We start from the raw sequence: 25,367 nt of genomic DNA on the forward strand, positions 1-25,367 counted from the left end.
CATACATAACTTTTTTTACACTTTGCACAACTCTGTATACATTGGATTGATTTTAATAACATTAATGTACTTGAAGTGTGCACCAAACATACATTCCTAAAGGAATATTCAAGTATCGGATCGGTATCAGCAGATACTCAATATTCAATGACTCGGATCGGATCTGGGGGACAAAAAACCTGATCGGGACATCCCTATATATAATAACATAATAACTATAAAATAATATATAAATATATATATATAAAATAAAAATAATTAATTATAGAAACATTATTAATTTTAACAGCACTAAAATAAATCATATGGGCCAATTTTATTATCATTTTTAATTTATTTTATTTATTAACAATTCCAAGTGAAACAACAACAAAAAAAAAAAACAATGTATAAGGCTTGCAACTTTAAGTGACAAACTGAACAGAACTAAATCATTACATCAATTATTTGTATGACAATTAATCATCAGCATCATCATGTGATTACATCATCATGTAATCATCATGTGATCATGACAGGCCTGTTTTAAGTGGTTGCTAGGCATCACAAGACTGTTTAGGTGTTCTCGTTGCTAGGGTGTTGATAGGCAGTTGCTAGGGCATTGCTAAGCAAACATACTATAGACAAAGACAGACAGAAACATAATGGCATTGTTAGGTACCTGTTAAGGTGCTCTGAATGGTTGCTAGGACACTGCTAGATAGATAATAAAAATATTAATATCTAATATCTTCCAATCTACAGCAGAATCTGGTGTGCTTCTTCAACATGCTACTGCTAACAGACATGCACATACCACATTTATGACAAGCTCTTTGTGCAATGCAAAAAACACAAAACTATTTGACTACACAGCTTGTACTCTCCCTTCCTCATCCCAGCTGAACTTGAGCCATTAGTAGGTTTCAGAGTGATAAAGTCGAGATAGGATCTGTCCAAACAAGATTAAGAACAGTAATCAAACAGGCCCTGGGTGCCTTAAACTCTGGAGGAGTCTCAAATGGCCGTTATTTAAAGCACTTGGAGTTGGATGCTGCCAACAGCAGCCTACAAGAGCAGCAGGAAGGAGATGGTCATAGATCATGAGGCAATCAACACTAAAACACCACTGATGATACTAAAAATAGCACTAATCAATTCAATTTATACAGTGCTTAAGCCTAATAAAAAATTCTTCGAGCATGAATTGTAAAGCGCCACTGGCTACGTAAATAAGCATGGAGAGAACTAAAAATGATATCGGTTTTCAGCACACATTTCCTCCTCTTGGTGAGATCTGGGAGGCACTTCCTCATTCAGATACGTTTCTTAATCCACAATCCAGAGTGGTTTGATTAACTGTTATATATTAACTTGTCAACTGTCAGCGTCCTGCTAGCAGGATGCTTGGCACTCTTTTTTTATTGCCTTTTTTCCCAATCACATATTTTAGTAATTATCTTAATTTAGATATAATTTAAAAGCTTAAACACTCAAAAGCCATCCTGTGAAAACTGTTTTGTAATCTGACATTGTGTTACCCTGAAAATGGTACTTTAAATCATTTTAACGGGCTCCCCCTCCAGTGTGAGGTGTCAAGTGTCATATTACAAAATTTACTACAATATTTTATAATCAAAACCTTTTCTTATCTTAACAAAACACATATTCTTTTAAAGGTCTGAGTCTCAAGATTCCATATTTGGTGGTTATTTTGTGATAGAAGTAATATTGTGACAGGAAAACGAGTAAAAAATGTATTTTTGGTATAGTGCCTTAAGAAAATCTCACAGGAACCTCAATTTTTGTAATATCAACTTCAAATTTGGAAAATAACTTAGTTAGACATATGGTTTTGATTTAGAGGTCGACTGATTGATTAATTGGCACCGATAGGTAATTGCTGGAAAAGATCCATGCCACAGAGTGCCACTCACACAGTTTTACATTAAATTACATTATATTTGTCCCAAATCATTGTTAATGTGCATAATGACTTGACCCTATGCTGGAAGTATTGTGCATTTTTTCAGCTAAACGTTTGTCTTTCTGTGGCTTTAATAAAGTCTATGTGCTTCATATAGAGATCTATAATATAGATCACGCTTCCTTCTTTACGTTTTGCTCTGATTTGTGAAACACCAAACTCATCGACGCCACATTGTTCATTCTTGAAGTGAACTTTTGCCTGTTTGGTGATTAACTTTTTTGGACCGCCGCTTGAATTTAACGCGTCCGGTGTGTGCTGCCTGCGAGTTGTAGACGTGACGCGGTGCAATTTTTTATTTTTTTTTGTTCGGTGTGCGACCATCATATTTTGTTATTTTGATTAGATAATCAAGTAATCTAAAATAGAAGCAAATAAAGTGACAGTATACATACAATGTACATAATTTCAATGCTATGGCCTTTGTGTAGATATTTAAAGGCGGTCATATTTAAGCATGACTGTTTGGATTTATATGAAATGGTAACACTTTACAATAGGATTCCATTTGTAACATTGACTAAGGTTAATAAAGGCAGTAGAAGTACTGTTTCTTGTTAGAGTGTGTTAATTAAAAAATTTAGCCAACTACTAAATTTTTACATCTTAAAGTTGCATCTGTTAACATTAGTTTATGAACTAAAATTGATCAATGTATAATTAATATTTAATATTCATATTTTTATTTCATTTTAAATGTGTGATTCAGTACTTTTTTTTTTTTTTTTTTTGCAATACAGTTCAACACTGTTTTATCTATTTTAAAACTATCGGTTGATTAATCGGTTATCGGCAAGTGTGGTCCAACCTAGCGGTCGACCTCTGTTTTGATTTTATAGCAATTTTAGATTCTAAAATATTTTGTAAAAGAATTATTTTATATAAAATCTAAACATTTTAGTACAGTACATTTTCTTTCCAGTAAACTTAAAACTTCTATAACTTTTTTAGTCTTTAATTTCTTGAAATGCTTTCACTTCAGCAATAATCTGCTGATTCTCTTCTTTAAAAAGAGACCAATTTTAGGTCTGTATTCACTGCATTTTCACGTCTATGCTAGAAAAGGGAGGTGACTGTTGAGTGGTTAAACTTGAGTTCTGTGTTTGTAATGTGTTCTGAGTGGTTTTTAGTGCATTGCTGCATGTTTACTTGCGATATTCTAGTCTCTAGATATGGCTCAGGACCCACTTTGGATATAATTTTTTTACTGACTTTATTGACCTGCAAAATTTTGCAGGACTTTCTTGGTGGGAAAAATCACTTCAGTTATGTGAAATAGATGTAAACATTGTAAATAGTGTTAAACAGAGCTGAGATAACAACATTCTTGTTGGAAGATGGAAGTATTATAAAATGAGTAAAAATATTTAATAAACAAAAATGAATGATGGATGTTTATATCCTGTGCAAATTTGATAAGATTCCTTTCTACAAGTCACCTGATTTGAGATCTCATTTACAGTATGTCTGCAGCACAAACATGTGGGATGAGTTACAAGCCAAAGTTTATTTAATATTTTGTGTATATACATTTTTTATAGTTCTCTTTATATAAAAAAGCAGAAATAGTATATCTAGTGTACTCTTTAGCACATTAGATGATTATGCTAAAAACAGAAATAATCAATTAAATGTATATCATGCTAAAGCCTAATAATAATTATAACCCACGCCAGCAGAGACAAATTCCACCATTTATACACTAATCCTGCATTCACCAGCTCATTACGAAATCACTACGTTCATCATGATGAACATCTGGTGAAAATTTTGCAGCACAATCTACACTGAATTTCACAGTTCACTTATAAATAAAAACAGATCTAGTATATCTAATGTACTCTTTAGATCAGAATGTTGTGGCTCAGAAACCTAGTCACATGCTTAAAGTCACATGCATAAACCCTACATCACTCTTTTTTAACCCTACATCACCTGACTGGTTAAAGTCCTTACAGCATTATGCAGTACTCATCTTTAGTGAGACGGTTGTGAAAAAAAGAAAGGATGAAAGAAAGTTACATTCTAAAACAACAGAAGGCAACTTCCTCATTTGGTAAACCACAGTGGTTTGTGGTGTTTCTATACACACATGCAAAGAAGGCTTTCCTCATTCGACTTACAAAGTAAAAATGTGATGCTCGACACAGGCTCAGCTTTTTCAAGTTTCTGCGGGTTAAACACAGAGGATTCTGATTTCTTGTTTTAAACATATCATAAATAAACATTTTAATGTTTCTTAAACACTTTCATTGGCAGTGTTTGATTAAGCTTTCAAGTCTTTACCATGCATAAAACTTTATCAGATCACAGTGCATAATCAGAACAAAAAGCATTCAACAACAATCTATTCGTAAATTATTCATGCATAAAACCTCACAAACGTTTGCTCCTTAGCTCTGAAATTTGGAAAAACATTACCAAGAGGCAACGAGACTGCATATTTTAACAAACTGCTAGTATTTAATATCAAGCCAAGACAGCTGAAACTCCTCAACGTCCAGCAAGGTTTCTATATGGAAACACACAGATAGAGACACAAGGGACCAATCATGTAAAATTAGATATTACTGTTAGTAAACACCTCATTGAGTTTGTGTCAGCTGAGCTGTGGCGGTGTTTCCCAATGCTAGGGGCAATGAGGCAAATCGATACATCCTGTCTTTTGATAAATAGCCCAATCGACTGAATGACAGTAAGTCCATCAGCTCTCTCTGCACATTAACACATCCAGGCAACAGCTGAGCAAGAGGAGAGAGCCAATCAACTCAGTTCTCCACCACAGAAAACACTGACCCGGTGGGTGTCTTGTGACTTTCCACAAGGACAAAATGCCATTGACACAGTGAAGCCTTGGACAACGTACTGCACACCATTACAGCAGCATAATAGAGGTGCGCTCCCACGATCAAGATTCAAATCTGACAAAACCAAGTCTGGCCTTCAACCATGCAATCTTTTGTGGTACGGAGGGGCAGTATAACTCAAATCTTGTGTCATGGTATTTCACAAAATAGAAGATGACATGAAATATTTTTGGGAAGTAAACATGCAGTGTGACATTCTAATACATTTTTGATAATAAACTAGAAAAGGTAAAACAGACAAAGAATTTCTGAAAAATAAAACATTTCATAGGGCCCTGCTAATTTTTAATACATTTTTATATTTCAAAAAGTTTTGAAATCAATTGATTAGACTAGCTTTTGATTGTTAACATTTAATTAAACTATTAAAATGGAATCCATAAAAATTAAAACGGAAAACTGAGAACATGAAAACAGACTTTGTAGGGTCCTAAAAAATGTCATTTTTATTCAACTTTTAATTAATGTTTGTTAAATTGTATAAATTTCATTATTTAAATTAATTAGACACTTTTTAATTGCTGAAATTTATAAATTAAATCAAAATCCAGAAAAAAATACATTTTGAATAAAATGAAACAGAATTGGGGGGATAAAAGATTTTATAGGGCCCTAAAATGTTTTTATTATTATTATTATTATTATTTTGTGAAATTTGTAATAATTTTTTTTTTAATTGTATAAATTTCATTATTTCAATTATTTAGACATGTTTGTTTGTTTATTTGCATGCAACAATTATTTTCAGTAACTATTTACAGATTGTAAGAAAAGGTGGCATGTCAAACTCCTTTTTTCTGACTTTTTGCTTTTCATTTTACATACAGCACAGATTGTTGAAATCTGTTTTTTGTTTTTTTTTTTGTATTGTGATGTTCTAAGTTATTGTCTGTTTTGGATTTTGAGAATAACAATCTAAATAATATTAAAATGAAAAAATTCTACCATTGCACAGTATACAATAAAACACCCAGCCCTACTCCCAACTTTCAATGGTGTGGTGTATATCTGAACATGAAAACACTCAGAAATAAGCTGGCGCAGCTTGGCTGAGTGTGTGTGGCTCTAACAGACGTGCCCAGCAGGACCAGCGATGTTTCCAGCACGTGCGAGGTGGCTTTCTGGCAGATAGTCGGCAGCACCAATGATGAGACGAGCTCTGCAACATATGGCAATGGAGCTGCTCATGCCACAGTGGAGATATCACTAATGAGCGCAGCTCCTCTAGGAATAAAGACCCTGCTTCTAGGAAATGTGCCTCTGAAATGAGGCTGCTCGTATACATGACTCTGTGAGAAACAGGCTCCTTTGTTTTTTACTGCCTGGAATCAACTGACCTTCTCTCACTGATGACTGAGCATATAGTGCATTAAAGCATCAGTTTTGAAATGCTCAATGCTTTTATGTTTTGCATTTTAGTCAAGCAATGGAGGTACTGTAGATATGCACCCAGGCTAATTAGGGGTGCTCCGATCAGGATTTTTGAGGCCGATCACCGATCGCTGATCACAGAAAGCAGTATCTGCCGATACCGATCACCGATACTGATCTTTTTAAAGCCTTCTTTTTTATAATTTATAACTATTTATAGTGATACTCCAATCAGGATTTTTAGACATTTATTCAGGGCCTGAATTTCATTTTTGAAAATGGGGGGAATTCCCCTCTTAGGTGTCTCTTGTGAGAGGAGAAGCAGCTTTCACACAAGAGTCCGCTACTGATCCGTGGCTGTTTACCACACACACAACATTTATCCATTATTTTGATTTCAAATCCAAATGTTGTTTCTGAAAATGCTTTTTCAGCATTGTGATTCTCTTTTATCACAGTACAGCACTGCTGCAGATGCACCGCTCGTGGAACGCACTGCCGGACAGCAATGGTGTGCAGCGTGCGTGCTCTATTATTCCGTTAACATGAGCGCGGAAAAAATACGCACCACATACACACTGAAAACGGAGTAATGTGAACCTGGCATTATGTGTGTGCGCTGCGAGTGCGAGTGTGCATGAGCGCACGGTCCCCAGGAGAGCGCGCGAGCGCTGAATGGTTAAACATCGGCCGATAATGATCGGTAGCCGATCAATCAGAGCACCCCTAAGACTAATATATATGAGATTTTTGCCACTGGCCAATAACTTTGCCTACTTGCCTGAATAATAGATGTGTGAATGTTTAAAAACACAGAGCATAAATGCACATTTTTAAAACAAAATACTACTGTTTCCGCCATTTTTTAAAAGCAACGAGCCACATAGTTTTATCACAGTTAATATATATTTAAGGGGTGGTTGATTGCGATTTCACTTTTTTAACCTTAGTTAGTGTTCGTCTCGTATATTAAAAGCTAACATAAGCAGTAGTATTTACAAATAACAGTATATATAAAAGTATGAGACAACAACAAACAAAAAACATAGACCTACCATTAAAAGCCGTGCTTGCACAGGTTCTGCACGATCCTCTTCAATAATATCCTCTGCTTCTCAATCGGGCTCAAACTGATAAGTAGGGATGCACGGTATCGGGCCCGATACTGAGCTCCTGTACTCGTACTCGTACTAAACATTCAGTATTCATGCCTGTATAGCTGATGTGCGCCAGCTGGTAAGCAAAGCACGCTGAGTGGATTGAACGCGCGGCGGCGCAGATGCGCGAGCTTGTCGAGTGAATATACCTTTCTCACAGACATCACTGGAAAAGGGGTGGGACATTTAGACGAGCACTAGAGGTGGTTTAGCCAATCACAACACACTGGGCTAGCTAACCAATCAGAGCCCATTGTCTATTTCTGAGGGTGGGGCTTCATAAAAGCAGGAAATGATCAGCGCGTTTCTCAGAGAAGGGACAGAGCGGTGTGGATTAAAGGTAAATAATGTGTTTTGTTTTTTTTTAAACGAAGCATTAGCACATGTTAGACATGTTAGTGTCTTTCTTTCAGTTTTTTTTTGTTTTGTTACTTGAGGTAGTAGCTACTATGATGCTTCTCTAGGGTAAATATTCATATCTCCTGGGGCAAGGCTCTTAGAGAAGATGATTTACCAGAGGATGTTGTTACTTGTATTTTGCAACTTACATAATCATTTGTTTGCATGGAGGTTAGTAAAAAAGAACCACACATGCTTTGAACAAGTTAATTACTTTGTGCAACAAGACTTCCAACACAGAAGGGTGGGAGGATTGCCTTTGTTTAAATATACACAAACAACAAGACCGCATCTGACACTTATTTTTCCCCAGGTAAGTTAGGCTGGGTATGTTGCCAGCTCTTCATATAAAGGATACAGTCTCAGGGCTCCACTCTGTGTGCCAATAGCCAGAATTTTCTGCACAGGGTCAAAAGCCATGGAAGAGGGTTGATTTGGAAAGCCATGTCGCACTGTCTGTGAAGCAGAAGATGATTTGCATTAAACTACAAACATGACAATGGTGTTCTTAAAGGCAAAGTTCAGTCAAAAATGGAAATTCTTGCTCACATTTTGAACAAAACCTGTGTTGACCATCAAGAGCACTATATTTGAAGTCTTCTGAAGCCAAAAGAACACTTTGTATGTGGAAATGACAGGAATGTAAGTCATGATTTGCTGATGATAATGTCCGTAACTAAACACACTGCACAAATTTGAAAAAAAAATTTTTTTTTCTGAAATTTTTCTTGTTGCTTTTTTTTTTTTTAATGAAATAACCTATATTTCAATCTGTCCCTCATACGAAGCAGGGTTATTATCCTTAACTAATACTAAAACCATAGTTTTAAAAATAGTAAAATAACAATTAGCTGAAATAAAATAAAATATAAAAAACGTATTTTATTTCAGCTTGTTGCCAAGGCAACATTTCTCATTTTCATTTAGTTTAAGCTGAAATACCATTAAAAAACTAAAATAAAATAAAAGCTATATAGACACTTAAACAATAATAATAATGAAAATGAAAAAAAAAAGTTAAAACTAGTAAAAAAAAAAGTAATACTAAAGTAATACTAAAATATAAAAAGACTAAAACATACTAGACTAAATTACTAAAACGTACTCAAATTAAAACTGAAAATATATAAATAAAAATTATATAGAATTAAAATCCATTTCAAAATATTAACAAAAACTATAATAGAATATAAATTATACTAAAATAAACTGATACAAAGATACCAGATTTCCTCAGAAGACTAGGAATATAAAGCAAGTTTAACATGCTTTTTTGGAGATTTACAGACATGTTATTGCATGCATGAAGCTCTACAAAAATTGTCTGTTTGTGTTCCATGGAAATACTCCATGAGGATGAGTTATTAACAACAATTTTTTGGCGAAAAATACACAGGAAACATGATTCCATGTCAATCATTTATAGCAAAAGAACCTGTGAAAGACCCGAGCAAAGAAAACATGACGTTGGTTAAACATTGCATATGCGGAAACATCCTTAGGTCAGTGCATATTCATGATATAGCCTAGTTTGATTAAGTCAATATATATGAGGGACGTTGATGGGCCTTGCAGATAACACCAAAACAAAAATGAACAATATATCCAACCATGTGGAGGAACACAAACAAGTAATAACAATTCAGGAAAACACAAATCATTCAAAGCTAGCAAGGCCTCTCTTCTTATTAGTGGCTTTAGTAATTAGGTGGGGGCCGGGGATTCCAATTAGGATTTAATTAGATAGAAATTAAAACAGATATTACAGATGAGGTTCAGACCACAGGATGCTGAGAAGCTGAAGTTGACATCTGACTAACATCTGAATTACTGTGGTGGTAACATGGTACAGTGATGATATCAAATGTTAACACTTTACTTTAATATTTACCATGGTACTGAATGATTACCATATTCTTGTGCTCTGGTATTACAAGGACTTTTTTATTTAGTGAGACTAACTGCTCACTCTGTGGGTAAATATTTGAGTAACACTAGGTTATTGTGGTCGTTTTCTGGGGACAGTCCCGGTTTTTGGTATCCTGTTCCCAAACATGGCCCCATTTAACATCCCACAAATGTATACACTACAAAAAAAACAAAAGCCCAACCAATACAGCCTGCTGGTTACCAGAGCATTTGTGTAGTGACTACAATTACATATGCTGAGAACGCATATCTAAAATGCATAAACCAAACCAAATAAAACGCCTAACCATAGAGATAGTAAGGATCCATTCCATACTATCTTTAAAATTCCTTAAAAAGTTGCAATTACTGCATGCAGTATATTCAATCTGAGAAAATGTAAGTACTAAATATGTTGACATATTTAATTTTATCCATTAAACCATGTTTAAAAACATTTTGTTAAATAGTTTTAGTTATCAAATGTTCACTTAGTTTATTTCGTTTTTGTTAAGTCATAATTTTGTTATAAACATTGTTTTGAATGGTTATTATTTACCATTTTCATAGCGCACCCGTTAAAGCCAGTTTGAACCACAAAAAATCATAATAATTAAGAAACAAAAACATATAAAAATGTAGTATAGATAATACCAAGCGAGATTGATAATTTTCACCCAAAATGAATAATTTTGTGTTAAAAAAAAAGAAAGAAAAACTCATACAGGTTTGGAACAACCTGAATAAATGATGACAGAATATACCTTTAATTATATTTTGATCACGTAACTAAACTAGGAAATACTATAATTCTAAAATACCGTCATCACTTTTAACCTGACTTATCTCAGGGATAACCCGTTTAGTTAATACACAGTCAGCGAATTAGAACATGAACTATCCGTTCACACCATAGACTGAATAAAAACAGATTCACACTAGCAAAGGAGCCGATTTGTTCTACAATCCGAATTAAACTGCATGACTAAACATTAAGCACAGGTATTTCTTGACAGACTAGCCTGGCACGACTTTCCATATGACAGAAAGGAGTCTGTAATTCTAAAGTTACCTCATACTAATTTGAATCAGTTCCGCTCGTTGCGCGTTAAATTAATTCGTCTTAAAATAACCTCCACCGACTAGTCAACCTTCAACTCTGGCATCACGCGAGCGATTAATCTCGTGAACCGACCTTTGGGTTATTAATCCAGCCGGTGATGGTTAAAACCGACTCTGAGGTGATTTAAACGAGATGAAAACCGTCGCTTGAAAACTGCTTTTATAAGCGTTCTTCTCGCGCGTATTAGAATATTGAGGTGTTCTTCTCGCGCGTATTCGAATATTGAGGTGTTCTTCTCGCGCGTATTAGAATATTGAGGTGAGTTGGCGCCACTCAGCCCCCTTCATCCCCATCACCCCCCGCATGAGATCACAATAACTAATCCCACCTTGCAGAGCTGGAAATGCTCTGACTGCAGGGTCTCCTGAATCATGTCATTCTCCCTGTTTCCCGACTGAGGGGACGCGGCGGCGGAGGAGGAAGAGGACGCCGCAGTCAAGCCGTCCAGCACCTTCCTGATATTGAACTTCTTCATATTGCCTCCCAGCAAATGCGAAACGAATGCAAAATGTGCATCAACAGAGCGAGCATAAACAGACGGTGGCGGAGACAGCCACACAAGCGTACTGTTGTTGTATTCGTCCTGATGTCTCACATGTCAGGCAGTGCCGTCAGCCCGTCTCGTGCGCGAGCGAATGTCATGATCCCACGCTCACTTCCTAAACACGGCCGCAGGGTCGAATGTCACTTCTTTTTCATTTTAATCGCGACACGGGCAGCGTAATCCAGTTAGATTCGGCCAATCTCGCTGTGTTCCGTTCCCTCCCCTCGGCTGGTTCCCCCCGCTGCTAACGCGGAAACGCAGAGCGCTGCAATCCCCGCGACGCGTCTGCGCTGTGGAGGCGACACCCGGATGTGCGGGAGAAACGCACTGACTCGGGATCAGCACGCTTGACATATAGCAGTTATCTATAACATAATTATAATAACACTTATTATTACCGTTGTTGTTGTTGTTGTTATTATTATTATTATATTTTATAAAATTAATAAAATAATGTTATTGAATTGTTAACATTTATTATTATTACCTAACAATATTTAATAAAGTAATAATATTTAGATTTAATGTAATAATATAATAAAATAATTTAATACTATTCTGTAATAAAATGATAGTATTTACTTATATAATTAATTATATAGATAATTATAAACACGGCCGCAGGGTCGAATGTCACTTCTTTTTCATTTTAATCGCGACACGGGCAGCGTAATCCAGTTAGATTCGGCCAATCTCGCTGTGTTCCGTTCCCTCCCCTCGGCTGGTTCCCCCCGCTGCTAACGCGGAAACGCAGAGCGCTGCAATCCCCGCGACGCGTCTGCGCTGTGGAGGCGACACCCGGATGTGCGGGAGAAACGCACTGACTCGGGATCAGCACGCTTGACATATAGCAGTTATCTATAACAGTGGTTCCCAACCCTGGTCCTGGAGGCACCCCAACACTGCACATTTTGCATGTCTCCTTTCTTTGACACACCAATTTCAGGTCTTGAAGTCTCTACTAATGAGTTGATGACCTGAATCAGGTGTGTTTGATTAAAGATACATGCAAAACATGCAGTGTTGGGGTGCCCCCAGGACCAGGGTTGGGAACCACTGATCTATAATACTAACCTTCGGGAAAGTCAACAGTTCCAACATTAGATGATGATTATGATGAAGATAAGGGCAATCACCCACCCTGATGGCTTTAATCGGTTTCATTTTAGTACACTCAATAATAATACAGTTATATTGAATAAATATAATAAAAGCATCATCAAATAATATTTAATAAAATAATACTATTTGTATTTACTTATATAATTAATTATATAGATAATTATAACACTTATTAATAATAATAATAATAAACAATTTTGTAATAAAATAATATTATATAATGTTTTATTATTATTATTATTATTATTAACTATTTATTTATTTAAAATATAAATGTATATATTTTTGACTTTAATTAAAAGTGGTGACTAAAGCTAGAAAATCATACTTTTCCTCTCTCGTTGTCCAGGAAAAAAAGATGAGTTATTTTACACTTTCTGACATCATAATCTGAAGTCGGCCCTATTTGCAGTAGTTTTCAGAAGGAGAATCTGCCATTATGTAGTCTATTATATTAAAATAAAATTAAGCAAAGAACAAATGAACATCAACAATATAAAAGACTAACAAATAGGAAATATTCAGCCATTGTTTTGGACAACAGCTTATAAAATGAACATATAAAACGTGAAAGCCTTCCTTGACTCCCCCATCTGAAATTTATGAAAAACACTCTTGACCTGTACAACCTCTCATTTAAAATCCACCTGCAGTACGTTATACCGTAACTGACTAATGTCTTGGACAATTCACAAATATTAAAGACAGTTTTGATTAAAAAAAAAATACTGCTAGAGAAAACCGATTTTTTTAAAGAGCAACTGAACTGTAAAAGCACAGTAAACCACAGAGTTGCTAAAATATTATTTAATTCCATTAGCTATAAATATATATATTTACAACAATTTGCATTTAAGATTCCAGCTCAGAGTGCTTTAGAAAAGAGTGGAAATTAACAGTATAACTCAACAGTTTTCTCTCTGAGACAGGAGTGATTTACAGTACTGGTTCATCAGGTCATCTGGGACTGTGGCAGACACATTTGGCCGTCCCTCCTGTAATGGCTGCTTTTTCCGGATGCTTGGTAACACAGTCTCCACAGTCTCCTCTCAATGTCTCAGGAGTTTAATGATGTAATTTTCAATCCGACATTTATGCAGCATCTATGCAGAAAATATGATCAAATCCTAATACTGAGCATACATGATAAATGCAGTATATGATGCGTTTTGGGACAGTGGATCCAAATATAATTTGTATATTGGTTACTTTATTATCACAGTAGCTTTAATTAAATTCAAGTTTATTTGTACAGCGCTTTTCACGATACAAACTGTTGCAAAGCAACTTTACAGAAAATTAAGTTTCTAATGATCTATAGTGTCGAACGCAGCACTAAGATCAAGTAAAACTCTTAGTCTGACACAAGAAGCAAGTCACTTGTAATTTTAACAAGTGCAGTTTCTGTGGTGGGGCCTGAAACCTGACTGAAATTCTTCATAGAGATAATTTTTTTGCAGGAAGGAGCACAATTGAGCAGACACAACTTTTTCTAAAATTTTAGACATAAAAGGAAGATTTGAGATGGGTATGTAATTTGCCAGTTCACTAGGATCTAGTTGTGGTTTCTTAATAAGAGGCTTAATAACCGCCAGCTTGAATGGTTTCTAAATAAAAACCTTGGATTATTTTGGTTATTTTTTGTGGATATGCTCGGCCCTGGCAGCTTTTAGAGCCTGTCTATTGCTGGACATTCTGTTTTTCCATGCAATTCTAAAAACTTCCAAGTTAGTTTTTCTCCATTTGCGCTCAAGATTACGAGTTTTTTCTTGAGAGATTGGGTATTACTGTTGTACCATGGCACAGTACGTTTTTCTCTAACCTTTTTCAATTTGATGGGGGCAACAGCTTCTAATGTATTAGAGAAGATAGTGCCCATGTTGCTAGTCATTTCGTCTAGTTCATGTGTATTATGGGTACAGAAAGCAGTTGAGATAAATCAGGCAGTTTATTTGTGAATCTATCTTTAGTGGTTGGAACAATAGTTCTTCCAATAGTTCTTTAAACTAAACTTTAAACTTAAACTTACATTACTTACATTTAAAAAATTATTTTTTTTTAATTGTACCATTTCTGCTTCATTATAGGTAAACAACAAATTTCAGTCAGAGAAACTATTAATTTAATCCGGCACAAATACTGGCCCCTTTGAAAGCACTGAATTAGAGGACAGTCTGTGTTTCACCCACTAGATGGAACCATAATCATTCTTACATCCCAAATCAGCATTGACATAAATGAGGTTGAGAGCAGCTACATTGTATTTCCATTCACTCATATGTTGGATATTAAATGAAAAATGAACAATTTCTATATTATAAGAGAGAATGTCTTAATTATGTAGCATCATCAGCAATACTGTCTGAGAGCAGTGAAAATGCTATTTTGCATGTAATTTTACAAGTTATATTATCAGCATAACAATTTGAATGCAAAAAATGTATGTTAGTTAATGCATTAACTAGCAATGAGCGATACATTTGTTGCAGTATTTATTAATCTTTGTTAACCTTAGTTAATAAAAATACAACTGTTGTTGTTAGTTTATATAAGCTCAAGTCTATTAAATAATATCAACATTGTAACAAATGTTGAAATTAACATTAAGATTAATAGATGCTTTAAAAGTATTTTTCATTGTACGTTCATGTTAGTTAACTAATGTTAACAAATGGAATATTAAAAAACTTTATGTTGAACCTTTTCATGTTTTAAGATTTTGAATCCTAAAACCTCTTTCTGTTCATGAAAATCCCAGATTTTTAACATGGACCCCATTTATTGGCTTAACACAAAAACACATTTGAAGTGCACAAAGGTCGTGCATTGCATTGCAGCTCTTCATGTGTCCCGCGGACTCTCTTCTGTCCAGCTTCCCTCCTACCTGTGTGGTTCTCAGGCTCTGTACGTCAGCAGAGTCATCCGCTTCTCCATGAGAGCCATCTGCTCACGCACATGGAGCCGCCGCGCTACCCATCAGACACAAACTCTGCTCCTTTGTGTACCATGAAAGAGTTTGTTCAGGATAAGCTGTCATGTGTCGAGGGGAAAGTTGATGGAATATGTAAATGACTTATGAGTGCTTATTTTGCTGCAAATGACTCAAAATGACACACAAAGCAGACTGGAAAAGATTTAACATTCAGAAAACAATTAGGCCCCCAAATTTCTTTGCAGTATCCAATGGGGAGCTGACAACAAGACTTATATAACAGTATTAATCTTAAAAAGAAATCATCTTAATTCAAAGGCAAAACCAGTTTATTTTTCTTATTTTAAGTTATTTTCTTTCTTTTTTTAAGCTTAAAGTAATGTAACAAGCTTTAATATCTTATGTCATTTTGCTTCTCATATCTTTAAGATTGTTTAGATATGTGTACAGGAAAACAAGACAAAAATACTATGTGTCTAACAGACATTCATTGGCTGACATTAATGCTAAAATTGCTTAAAATTATAAGTAGCTACTTTGAAAGAGTAGAATTCTGAAGTTTTTGAAATATATTATTCATGCAATATTTTTGTGTTTATTGTTAAATAAACTTTCCTTCGCTCAGCCTCTGAAACTAGGTCTGAAGTATATAGGACACAGACTTTGTCTTTGATGGTTTTCCTCTAAGTAAAATATCCACTTCAAAAGCAACCAGAAACATTATAATGCATGTGCATCCATTAGAGCTGAATATTTCAAGCAGCATGAATCAGTCACATTTCATACAAAGTACCAAAGAGTTGCTAAAAGTTTCCTTTCTTAAGATCAATAATAAAGACTCTTAGGCTTCATCATTACGGATAAATTCACTCCACATTATTTGTAAACAACTGCAGCGAGGGGCTCAAATAAGTGGTATGTAGAACAGATCCCTAGACGCACACCAAGGACGCTACAAAGTAAAACTATACGGGACGGTGTGGAACAGATGGGAGAGTAAAAATATCTGCCCTCCTATACACACCATGTCAGCAAAAACCTGCCTTCAGGCTCAGCGTTCACATGATGAACCAGAATGAGACTACCACAGTAATTAGTGAGACCAGAATGAGACCACCACATTCTATTGTCCAAGCCACTGAGAGATTAGTCAGCAAACTGTTGACAGACAGAAGATGGAAATGTTAGTAATTTTAATAGAAAAGCTATAAAATGCCGTACACCTCCTCTTCAGTGAATGGGTGCCATCAGAATGAGAGTCCAAACAGCTGATAAAAACATCACAATAATCCACAAGTAATCCACACCACTCCAGTCCATCAGTTAATGTCTTGTCAAGTAAAAAGCTGCATGTTTGTAAGAAACAAATCCATCAAGGAAATGTAACTTTAAACTCTTGCTTCAAGCCAAAATATGAGCTCATAATTCATAACGCTTCCTACAGTGAAAAAGTCCATCTCCTGTTGTCTCTCACATCAAAATCCACCAAAATATTTGTTTAGTTTTGGACTGTTTTCGCTTGTAAATAGTGCATATTTCTCTCCTGATTCAGATTAGACAAATTTTCACCAGAGAAAGCAAAATTATGGATTATGGTATTTATTGATGGACTGGAGTGGTGTGAATTACTTGTTGATTATTGTGATGTTTTTAATCAGCTGTTTGGACTCTCATTCTGACGGCACCCATTCACTGCAGAGGATCCACTGGTGAGCAAGTGATGCAATGCTACATTTCTCCAAATCTGAGGAAGAAACAAACTCATCTACATCTGGGATGGCCTGAGGGTGAATACGTTTTCAGCACATTTTCATTTCTGAATTGCTGACATTTTCATTGAAAATTTGCATATTCATTCACCAGTATTCTTGGACAATACAATGACATCATTTATTCATAATTTTATAATCCTGCTCTCATTCTTGAGCAAATTAATTAACAATCCGCTTCCTAATACATTTTTAATTGAATCACAGTTCAGCAACAACATTGTAACGCAACAGTGCTTTCTTGTTTTCTCACAATACTATAATGGAAATCTGCCAGAAAAGTCTGAAAGCGCTACACCTGTACAACTGTCAAGCAGCGCTAACAGATGGAAGCGCTTACGGCCGAGACGGGAACGTTTCTCGTGCCTCTGGGGGAACGCGCTGAACGGCGAAGCATCAGACCTGTGCGACATGATACACGGCTGCGTACGAGCACAAAAAACTCCGTTCAAACCTGCTTTTCCATGTACAGAATCCGGAATAGCCTATGCTGGCAGCTAATGCCTAGTTGAGGCTGCTATGGTCGAACGGAGTATTTGCTCTATATAGTCCAGATCTCTGGGGGGGAGAGCATCAGAACGCCGGAGTTCTTCACAATCACTCAAAATTGGGTCACGCTGGGAACGGCTTCCTATTTCTGTGACATTAACCATTGTGTATGGAAGCTGTGCATCATGCTGATGTGTTTGATCGCTCCTGTGGCCTGCACTCTAAAAAATGCTGGGTTAAATACAACCCAGTGCTGGGTAAAATAGGGACAAACCCAGCAATTTGGTTGTTTTGACCCAGCGGTTGGGTTACTACCCAGAAGGTTGGGTTAAACATTTAACCCAACCGCTGGGTCAAAACAGCCCAATTGCTGGGTTTGTCCCTATTTTACCCAGCACTGGGTTGTATTTAACCCAGCATTTTTTAGAGTGTGGATAATCGCTGTATGGGACAAATTTCACTTCTTTATTTTAAATAATTGATCATTTTATAAACTTGCTTAAATAGAGCAGGGCATTGGGGTTGAGTAGTGTATGTTTTCGGCTTCTCAGTTACTAAAGTTTGCAGAAATTATGCACGGAAATGGAAATGCTGCCACTTTTTGTCAAATAATGTAAAAGATATATATTAGCTTGAGGCAGCATTACACATTTATGCCCTGATGGAATATGGAATATTATCCTGAAGCTACATTTATTTTTCATCAGTGTAACTTCACTAAATTATTTTTCATTTTAAACATTCTGTCCTGCTATTTTCCAAAGAAAACAAACCTTTGACGGCTGTATATGAAAATATAGGCCACGTCCCTGTGCACGCTGCTTTCTGCAGAGAGAAACGTAATGAATTTGGCATCTTGACAGCATTTCTGTTCACTCCTGAAGTGTTAGGTTGAAGTGTGTATGGTGGATCTCGGTTAGTCTCCTTCCATGCTGATGTATTTAATAACCCGTGAGCATGTAGCAGATTAGCAGGGGAAATGAGACACATTGCCACAGAGGTATTTATTAGATACTCAGCATGAAACTCATTCAGCATGGTACTCGTTCATGGCCCCCAAAATGTTTATTAATCATTGACAATAAAATATATAAAAATACTAACTGCAAAATGATATGCTGTATAGAAACAAGTAATATACTAGAGTTCTGCACCGTTATATAGACTCAACCTCAAGCTGTCTCATAGGGATTGTGAATCAGCAGCAGGTGCTCTTTGACTGCTGTTGCAGGTTGATCTGCATGTTCTGCTCTTCTTCTTTCACTGATTCCTCATTGTTTTGGAGAATGTGCTTCACAAGGAATTTAGCAGCTTCATCCACATTGATATTCTCCTAAAACTCAAACACAACAGCAAATCTCCATTAAATCTAGCTACATCAGTTTAAATCTAGTAGCGAAACAGAAGTGGAATAGTAGAAGTGACATTACTATACATTTTATAATAGTAAAGGCAATATTATAAACTTAATATACTGTAGCTAAACATAAACAAAAGTGACAGTAAAGTCATTTATATTGTAACAAAAGATTTCTATTTCAAATAAATGCTGTTCTTTTGTACTTTCAGTTCATCAAAGAATCCGGAAAAAAAAAATGTATCACAGTTTCCACAAACCGGTAAAGCAGCACAAGTGTTTTCAACAATGATGATAATAAGAAATAAGTAACTTTCTTCAGCAGTAAATCAGCATATTAGAATGATTTCTGAAGGATCATGTGACACTGAAGACTGGAGTAATGATGCTGAAAACTCAGCTTTGATCACAGAAATAAATTACATTTTAAAATATATTCAAATAGAAACCAATTCTTTTAAATTGTAATAATATTTCACAATATTACTATTCTACTGTAATTTTGATCAAATAAATGCAGCCTTGGTGAGCAGAAGAGACTTATTTCAAAAGTATTAAAACATGTTTAATGTTTACATAAAAGTCAAAATAAAATAATTTTTAAATACAAACTAAGTTGATATTAAGTATGTAATTAATACATAAACATGGAGGGAGGACACTGGTTGGGTTGAAAAAACCCTGTTTCTTATCCAGAATGGGTCTACATATGAAAAAGCATGATAATACTCCAGTCACCTTTGCTGATGTCGGAAACCATCCAATGAAGCCCTTCTCCTGGCAGAGTTTCTCCAGAAGAGAAGCATTCCTCTGGCACACTTTAGTCTCATCACATTTATTGGCCAGTAAAACAGCAGGGATCGGATGGCCGTTTTTCAGCATTACTTGACCATCAAGTTCATGTTTCCAGTTCAGAGCTCCATCCAATGTTGACCTGTTTGTCACGTCATACACAACCAACGCACCACTGGATCCCCTGAAGTACACACGGTTCAGTCCTCTTACACGCTCTTGACCTAAATAAACAAGAGAAGAAAAAAAAACACTTTTAATCATAAAGCACCAAATTAGCCTTTAAGATTATGGTCCTAACTCTCGAGTTTAATTGAGAAACACAAACTGATCAGTTTACAGGCATTTCAGATTCATATGACATGTTTTTCTTGCCTGGAGATTTATAGTCACTATATATGAATCTGAAAGTGAAACTGTGCCACTAAATGGTTAATAATTACCCCTGATGAGGACCAACGTCACTAAAAAACAACTATTTTTGTCAAAGTTAGACACATTTCTGTATCTAACTTTCATATTTTGTTCATGATACCATTTTCTCAGCATAGTACATATATATGTAAATCAACATAATTAGAGTTTTATGTACTGCTAATCTATTATGACCCATCAAAATAACCAACATTGTTCTACAATACTAATTACAAGTTTAAAGGGGTCATATGATGCGATTTCAAGTTTTCCTTTCTCTTTGGAGTGTTACAAGCTCTTGGTGCCATGGTTTTATGTTTACGTGGCGCGATGCAATGCAACACGTAAAAAGACAGTATAAGTCATTATAATCTATAATTATGTCCCCACTGGATGCAACAAATGCCTCGTTTATTATGGCTTTTGATGTTTTTGTCTCGTCGCTCCGGCCGGACACGGCATCACAATATGGTAAGGGGCGTAACATTTCCATCACACGCTTGAGGTATTCGGCCAATCACAACGCACTGGATAGCTGGCCAATCAGAGAACACCTCACTTTTCAGACCGATGAGCTTTGTAAAAATCGACTTGTTTCAGAAAGGCGGGGCATAGAGGAGAAACAATAATGTACAGTATGTGGAAAATAATGTGTTTTTTGAACCTTAAACTGCATAAACACATTTCATTACACCAAATACACCAAATAATTTTATTTTTAGCAACATCATATGACCCCTTTAAACAAAGACTTACCTGCTATATCCCACAGCTGAAATCGCACCCGCGTGTGACTGTCCCAGTCTATCACCTTCATAGAAAAATCCACACCTATAGTCGTTTTCAACTCCTCGTAGAATTGATTTTTCACAAATCGTTTAACAAAGCTGGTTTTCCCAACTTTATGGTCTCCAATCACCAAAACTTTAAATAAATGTTCAGTGAATCCTAATTCTGAGTCTCCTGACATTTTCCTGGATAGCGATAACAAATCGCATCTGCAGTAAATGACCTAGTTCTCATTTATTCTGCCGGTTAAATCCCTGTCCTGTTTTCCAACCATGCTACCAACAACACAGACCGTTTCCAGCATTAAAAACAGTAAAACATAGAATTTACAAGTTAAATCAAAGGTCAAAGTTTGAGTGTTTCAAGTGCAAAGCGTGCATAAAGTGACAGTGAGACACAAAGGTGTTGAAGACGGTTCTTTAACATGGTCATATGAAAGCAATAACTGGTCACATTTTGGGAAATTATTAACTAAACACTGCAGCAACAACCCTGAGAGCTTATTTACAAAATATACAGTATTTATCATAAACCTAATAAAACATGCTCACCTAAAATAAGCTAAACAGCTCCTGACAAAATACAGCAGAACTAAATGTCATCTGTAAAAACATGTAGTTTTATCTTAAGATAGCTACTTCTAGGCTCATACAGTATGCAATAAATGATTGTTTTAAAAAATATAATAGCACAAATGTTTTCTTAAAGCTGGAGTATAGACTACAGTATGCAATCTGATAACACATATTGCACTGCAACAACAAAAAAATAAATAAAACTTACAGCATAATCATTTCAGATAATATCTAAAAAGTTACCTGAACACAATCTTCTATAACTGCTTAAAATTCCATTATAATTTAGTAACCGTCATGTCATATAGGATTTAAATGGTCATAACAAGAGTATATAACTGTCTTCATATGAGGACTCATGGTACATTCTGGTGAAACTGTCGTCGGTGGCCCTGCTGAGCATTAGGGGATCTTGAATCTTCATTAACACACTGACTATATGAAGCATATAAGTATTTGGAGCTGATATGAAAACATTTAACCAACAAGTAAGATAAGCTACCAAATACAGGTAATAATTTCTAATGGAAAAGTCAATGTATTAATACAAACTCTAGCTTTATGTTATGACCATCTAAATCTAGAGATATATGATATATATTTACATTTTCTTCATTATTAAAAACAACAATCACATAAATAGAAGAAAAATAACATATACACTTCCTATTGTACTTTAAACACACAAACTATACAAAAAGTACATTAAAAACAATACACCATGAAAAAATACAGCGGTTTTGACATTGGCACTTAAAAACTACGGATTATTTGCTACATTTTGCTAATAAATTTACTAGGCATTTTTTTGTTATCTACACTTGCTGTAGTTTACTGCATACATATGCTGCGTGATTTAATGCTGTAATGTAGACTTAAAACTGTTTGATGATCATGTTTATTTAATATAGACTCAGTTTAAAATGTAGTTTATAAAAGTCATGATTGTATAAAATACCTTAAACACGTTAAATTGTCACTGATAGAGTTGCTGCACATTGTTTGAATTCCTAAATCTTCATTTTCTGCTACAGTGGTTATTTTCTGCTAGTTCTTTAGATGATTCGATCTATTATGAAAAACATAAACGGCTCAGAATATACAGCATCACAATGACTGGTGTTGGTTTCATGTCAACTACTGCTGCCATACTAAAGCAAGATATAGTGACACAAATCAAGAGCACCTACACGTTTGGTTCCTGCTTTTACTCAATCCAGCACTGACATTAAGGTCCAAAATTAACTTTTTTGCCACACCTGCCAATTGCGGGTGAATTGAGAAAAATTACAGGACGTTAAACTGTATTTTGCTTTATTGTTAACTAAAACTAAAAACATTAAGAAACATTAAATAAATAAATAAATAAACGATAGTCGAATGTAATAAACACATTTTTTTTTAAACTTAAAATTATTTTATTTCAGCTGGTTGTCAAGACAACATCAAATTTTCATTTAGTTTAACTTAAAGTACTAAATTAATTAAAATTAAAATTAAAATCAATAAAAGCTATATAGACAATTAAAGGAAAAAAGCAACTAAAAAAATTACAAAAACACAAAATTAAACTAAAATGAAAATGAATATGGAAAATGAAAATGAATTCAAAATATTAATTAAAACTATAATAGTACATCAATTAACTTTTTTGCCACACCTGCCAATTGCAGGTGAATTTACCAGCCATTAAACAGTTTTATTGTTCATTTCTGGGTTATTATCATTAACTAAAAGTAAAACCATTAAAAACACACACACACACACACACACACTAAAATAACCGAAATAGAAATTAATATAAACTATACAGGATATATTTAAAGAAAAATAAATAATAAAAATTACAAAAAAACAACAAAATTACTAAAACTTTAACTAAAAATAAAATTAAAACAAAATATACAAAATAATTATTTTGAATAAAAACTATAATATTAAAATAACACTGGCTCATTTAAAATAAGTAGATGGCACACAAGCTTCTCCATATCTATGTGAAACTGTGAAAGGCATACTGGCACAATTTTATCTGCAATTCGTACTTGGCAAGTCTTAATTTTGGACCCTGGTCAACATACAATCACTTCCATACTCTCTCTTTAAATCAACCATATATAATAATAAATCTCTCTAGTGCAGGCGACTTACAGTCACATTATTGCACAAACTAGTACCGTAGCTATTATTTCACAAAGCTAGAGTTGACACGATCTCCTAAAATAAATTTCAAAGAGTCGAGGAGCTTTGCTTATAGTCTCTGAGAATGACGGATGCGTATGTGACGCTCGGAGGCGTGCATAAGATGGACTCGGACACAGGGGAGTTGGGAACGGGGCTGCCTGAGCCGAGAGAATCACGAAATGGAGAAGGTGGCATGAGGGCCATAGAGTCCTCCATTGCCATTTTAATCTGCACCAACTCCTCCTCATCGTGGATCTGCGCATTGTCATACATGTAGCCGTGAAGAAGCCCGAACTGCTCGTTTTCAACCTCCTCCAAAGGGGAGAAAGGTTCGTCCGTGTACGCGCCCAGTTGCATGGGCAAAATCGGATGTGGGTGCAATATGTGGGGTTGAAATGGCAAAATCACCTCGTCGCCCGGCTCAGGCAGGCTTATGATCTCATCCAGATCGGGCATGTTTGAATTGAACTCGAGCACCTCTTGATCTGCAATACCATGTTGAGGGAGAATACTGTTTTTTCGTGGCACGTATTGCTCAGGAGTGTAAAACGACATATCGGCGCCCGCCTCCTTCATAGGCTTGCTGACAGGCGACTGCCTGAGAGCCATCAGAGGAGGGCTGCCCGAGGGATTGTATCTGATCGGGTCGCCCTCATCCTCCTCAGCTACATTGTACAGAGTCTTGGTGCTTAAATCGGAAAATTCCATGCCTGGGCTATTGTAGGTATTAGTTAGGGGTTTGATGACAGCCGTCTGATTGGATCCGGCTTCCTGCCTCTTCACATGTACAGACAGTCTGTGCCACATGTGTTCCCCTTTCGGAGGATGTCTTGAACCTGGTTCAGACCATGACACAGACTTTCCATTAGAACTATGAACAAAATAAAGACGACTGTTATTTCACAGGAACCGAGAAAGGTGAACACAAGAACAACATTTCTGGTTCGTGTAAAAAATTATGCAAAAATATGCTGAATATTACTATTCAGATATTTAGTGTATGCTTAAAAACAATTGTTTTTACAGCTCAATAGAGTTGGGCGGTAATCTAATATTGCCAAAATCTTAATCACAGTACACTGTAAGTAATTGTGTATCAAAGTAACAGTTTAAAGTGAGGTCCATAAGTCTAAGGCCAACTTGAAAATGTAGAATTTTTCACATAAACTTGGTAATAAACAATTCATTGAGAAAAAATTCAGATCCTGTACTATTTCTAGACTAGACTAATCAAAAGTATTTTGAGTAAATGAGTGTCACTGCTCATGTGACTCTTTGTAACGATGGTCAGATTTACTTCCAAATGAAGCTAAAGATGTTTTTTTATGATCTCAAATCATGCCGGAGAACATGATCATCAGGTTTTGTTCATTTCAGATCCAGTGCTGCTGTCGTTAAAGCAAACAGAAAAACTAAATGGTAAAAGATTCTGAATTTGTGTAAAAATTCAAATAAACTTTTCACTCAAAAATTGTTAGTAATATAATTTAAAAAAATATTTATTTTAAATAACATCCATAATCAGTAATCCCAATTGCATAATATAATATTTAAACATTATAATATAATATATTTAAATATAAAATATTACATTACAACATAGCTAAAT

At 35.4% G+C, this 25,367-nt stretch overlaps 2 protein-coding genes across 4 annotated transcripts in view; both read right to left on the bottom strand.

Moving 5' to 3' along the window:
* Nucleotides 1–11,621, bottom strand: part of stxbp5b (syntaxin binding protein 5b (tomosyn)) — a 46,386-nt gene extending 34,765 nt beyond the window's left edge. For all 3 annotated transcript variants that reach the window (XM_016491784.1, XM_016491775.1, XM_016491767.1), the window contains exons 1-2: nucleotides 11,120–11,621; nucleotides 8,119–8,216 (exon numbers count right to left, since the gene is read on the bottom strand). In XM_016491784.1, the coding sequence (XP_016347270.1) occupies nucleotides 8,119–8,216; nucleotides 11,120–11,266 (245 nt within the window). In that variant the 5' untranslated portion in view covers nucleotides 11,267–11,621. The remainder of the gene's footprint in view (nucleotides 1–8,118; nucleotides 8,217–11,119) is intronic.
* A 7,224-nt stretch (nucleotides 11,622–18,845) lies between these two features.
* rab32b (RAB32b, member RAS oncogene family) lies at nucleotides 18,846–21,180 on the bottom strand. The gene is made up of 3 exons (XM_016492227.1): nucleotides 20,967–21,180; nucleotides 19,743–20,020; nucleotides 18,846–18,980 (listed from the first exon to the last, which is right to left on the bottom strand). Exons 1-3 carry the CDS (start codon nucleotides 21,178–21,180, stop codon nucleotides 18,846–18,848), a joined length of 627 nt encoding a protein of 208 aa, XP_016347713.1.
* Between the last annotated feature and the right edge of the window lie 4,187 nt (nucleotides 21,181–25,367).

Source organism: Sinocyclocheilus anshuiensis, unplaced genomic scaffold (genome assembly GCF_001515605.1).
Source record: "Sinocyclocheilus anshuiensis isolate Anshui unplaced genomic scaffold, SAMN03320099.WGS_v1.1 scaffold261, whole genome shotgun sequence".
Classification (NCBI taxonomy): Eukaryota; Metazoa; Chordata; class Actinopteri; order Cypriniformes; family Cyprinidae; genus Sinocyclocheilus; species Sinocyclocheilus anshuiensis.

What these genes read in the sequence shown, in the direction of transcription:
- rab32b (XM_016492227.1), bottom strand. Translation starts at nt 21,180, where the DNA reads ATGTCAGGAGACTCAGAATTAGGATTCACTGAACATTTATTTAAAGTT. An exon ending in TCAGCTGTGGGATATAGCAG is followed by an intron (nt 20,021 to 20,966) that starts GTAAGTCTTTGT and finishes TTGTTTATTTAG; the next exon opens with GTCAAGAGCGTGTAAGAGGA. An exon ending in GGTTTCCGACATCAGCAAAG is followed by an intron (nt 18,981 to 19,742) that starts GTGACTGGAGTA and finishes TTTGAGTTTTAG; the next exon opens with GAGAATATCAATGTGGATGA.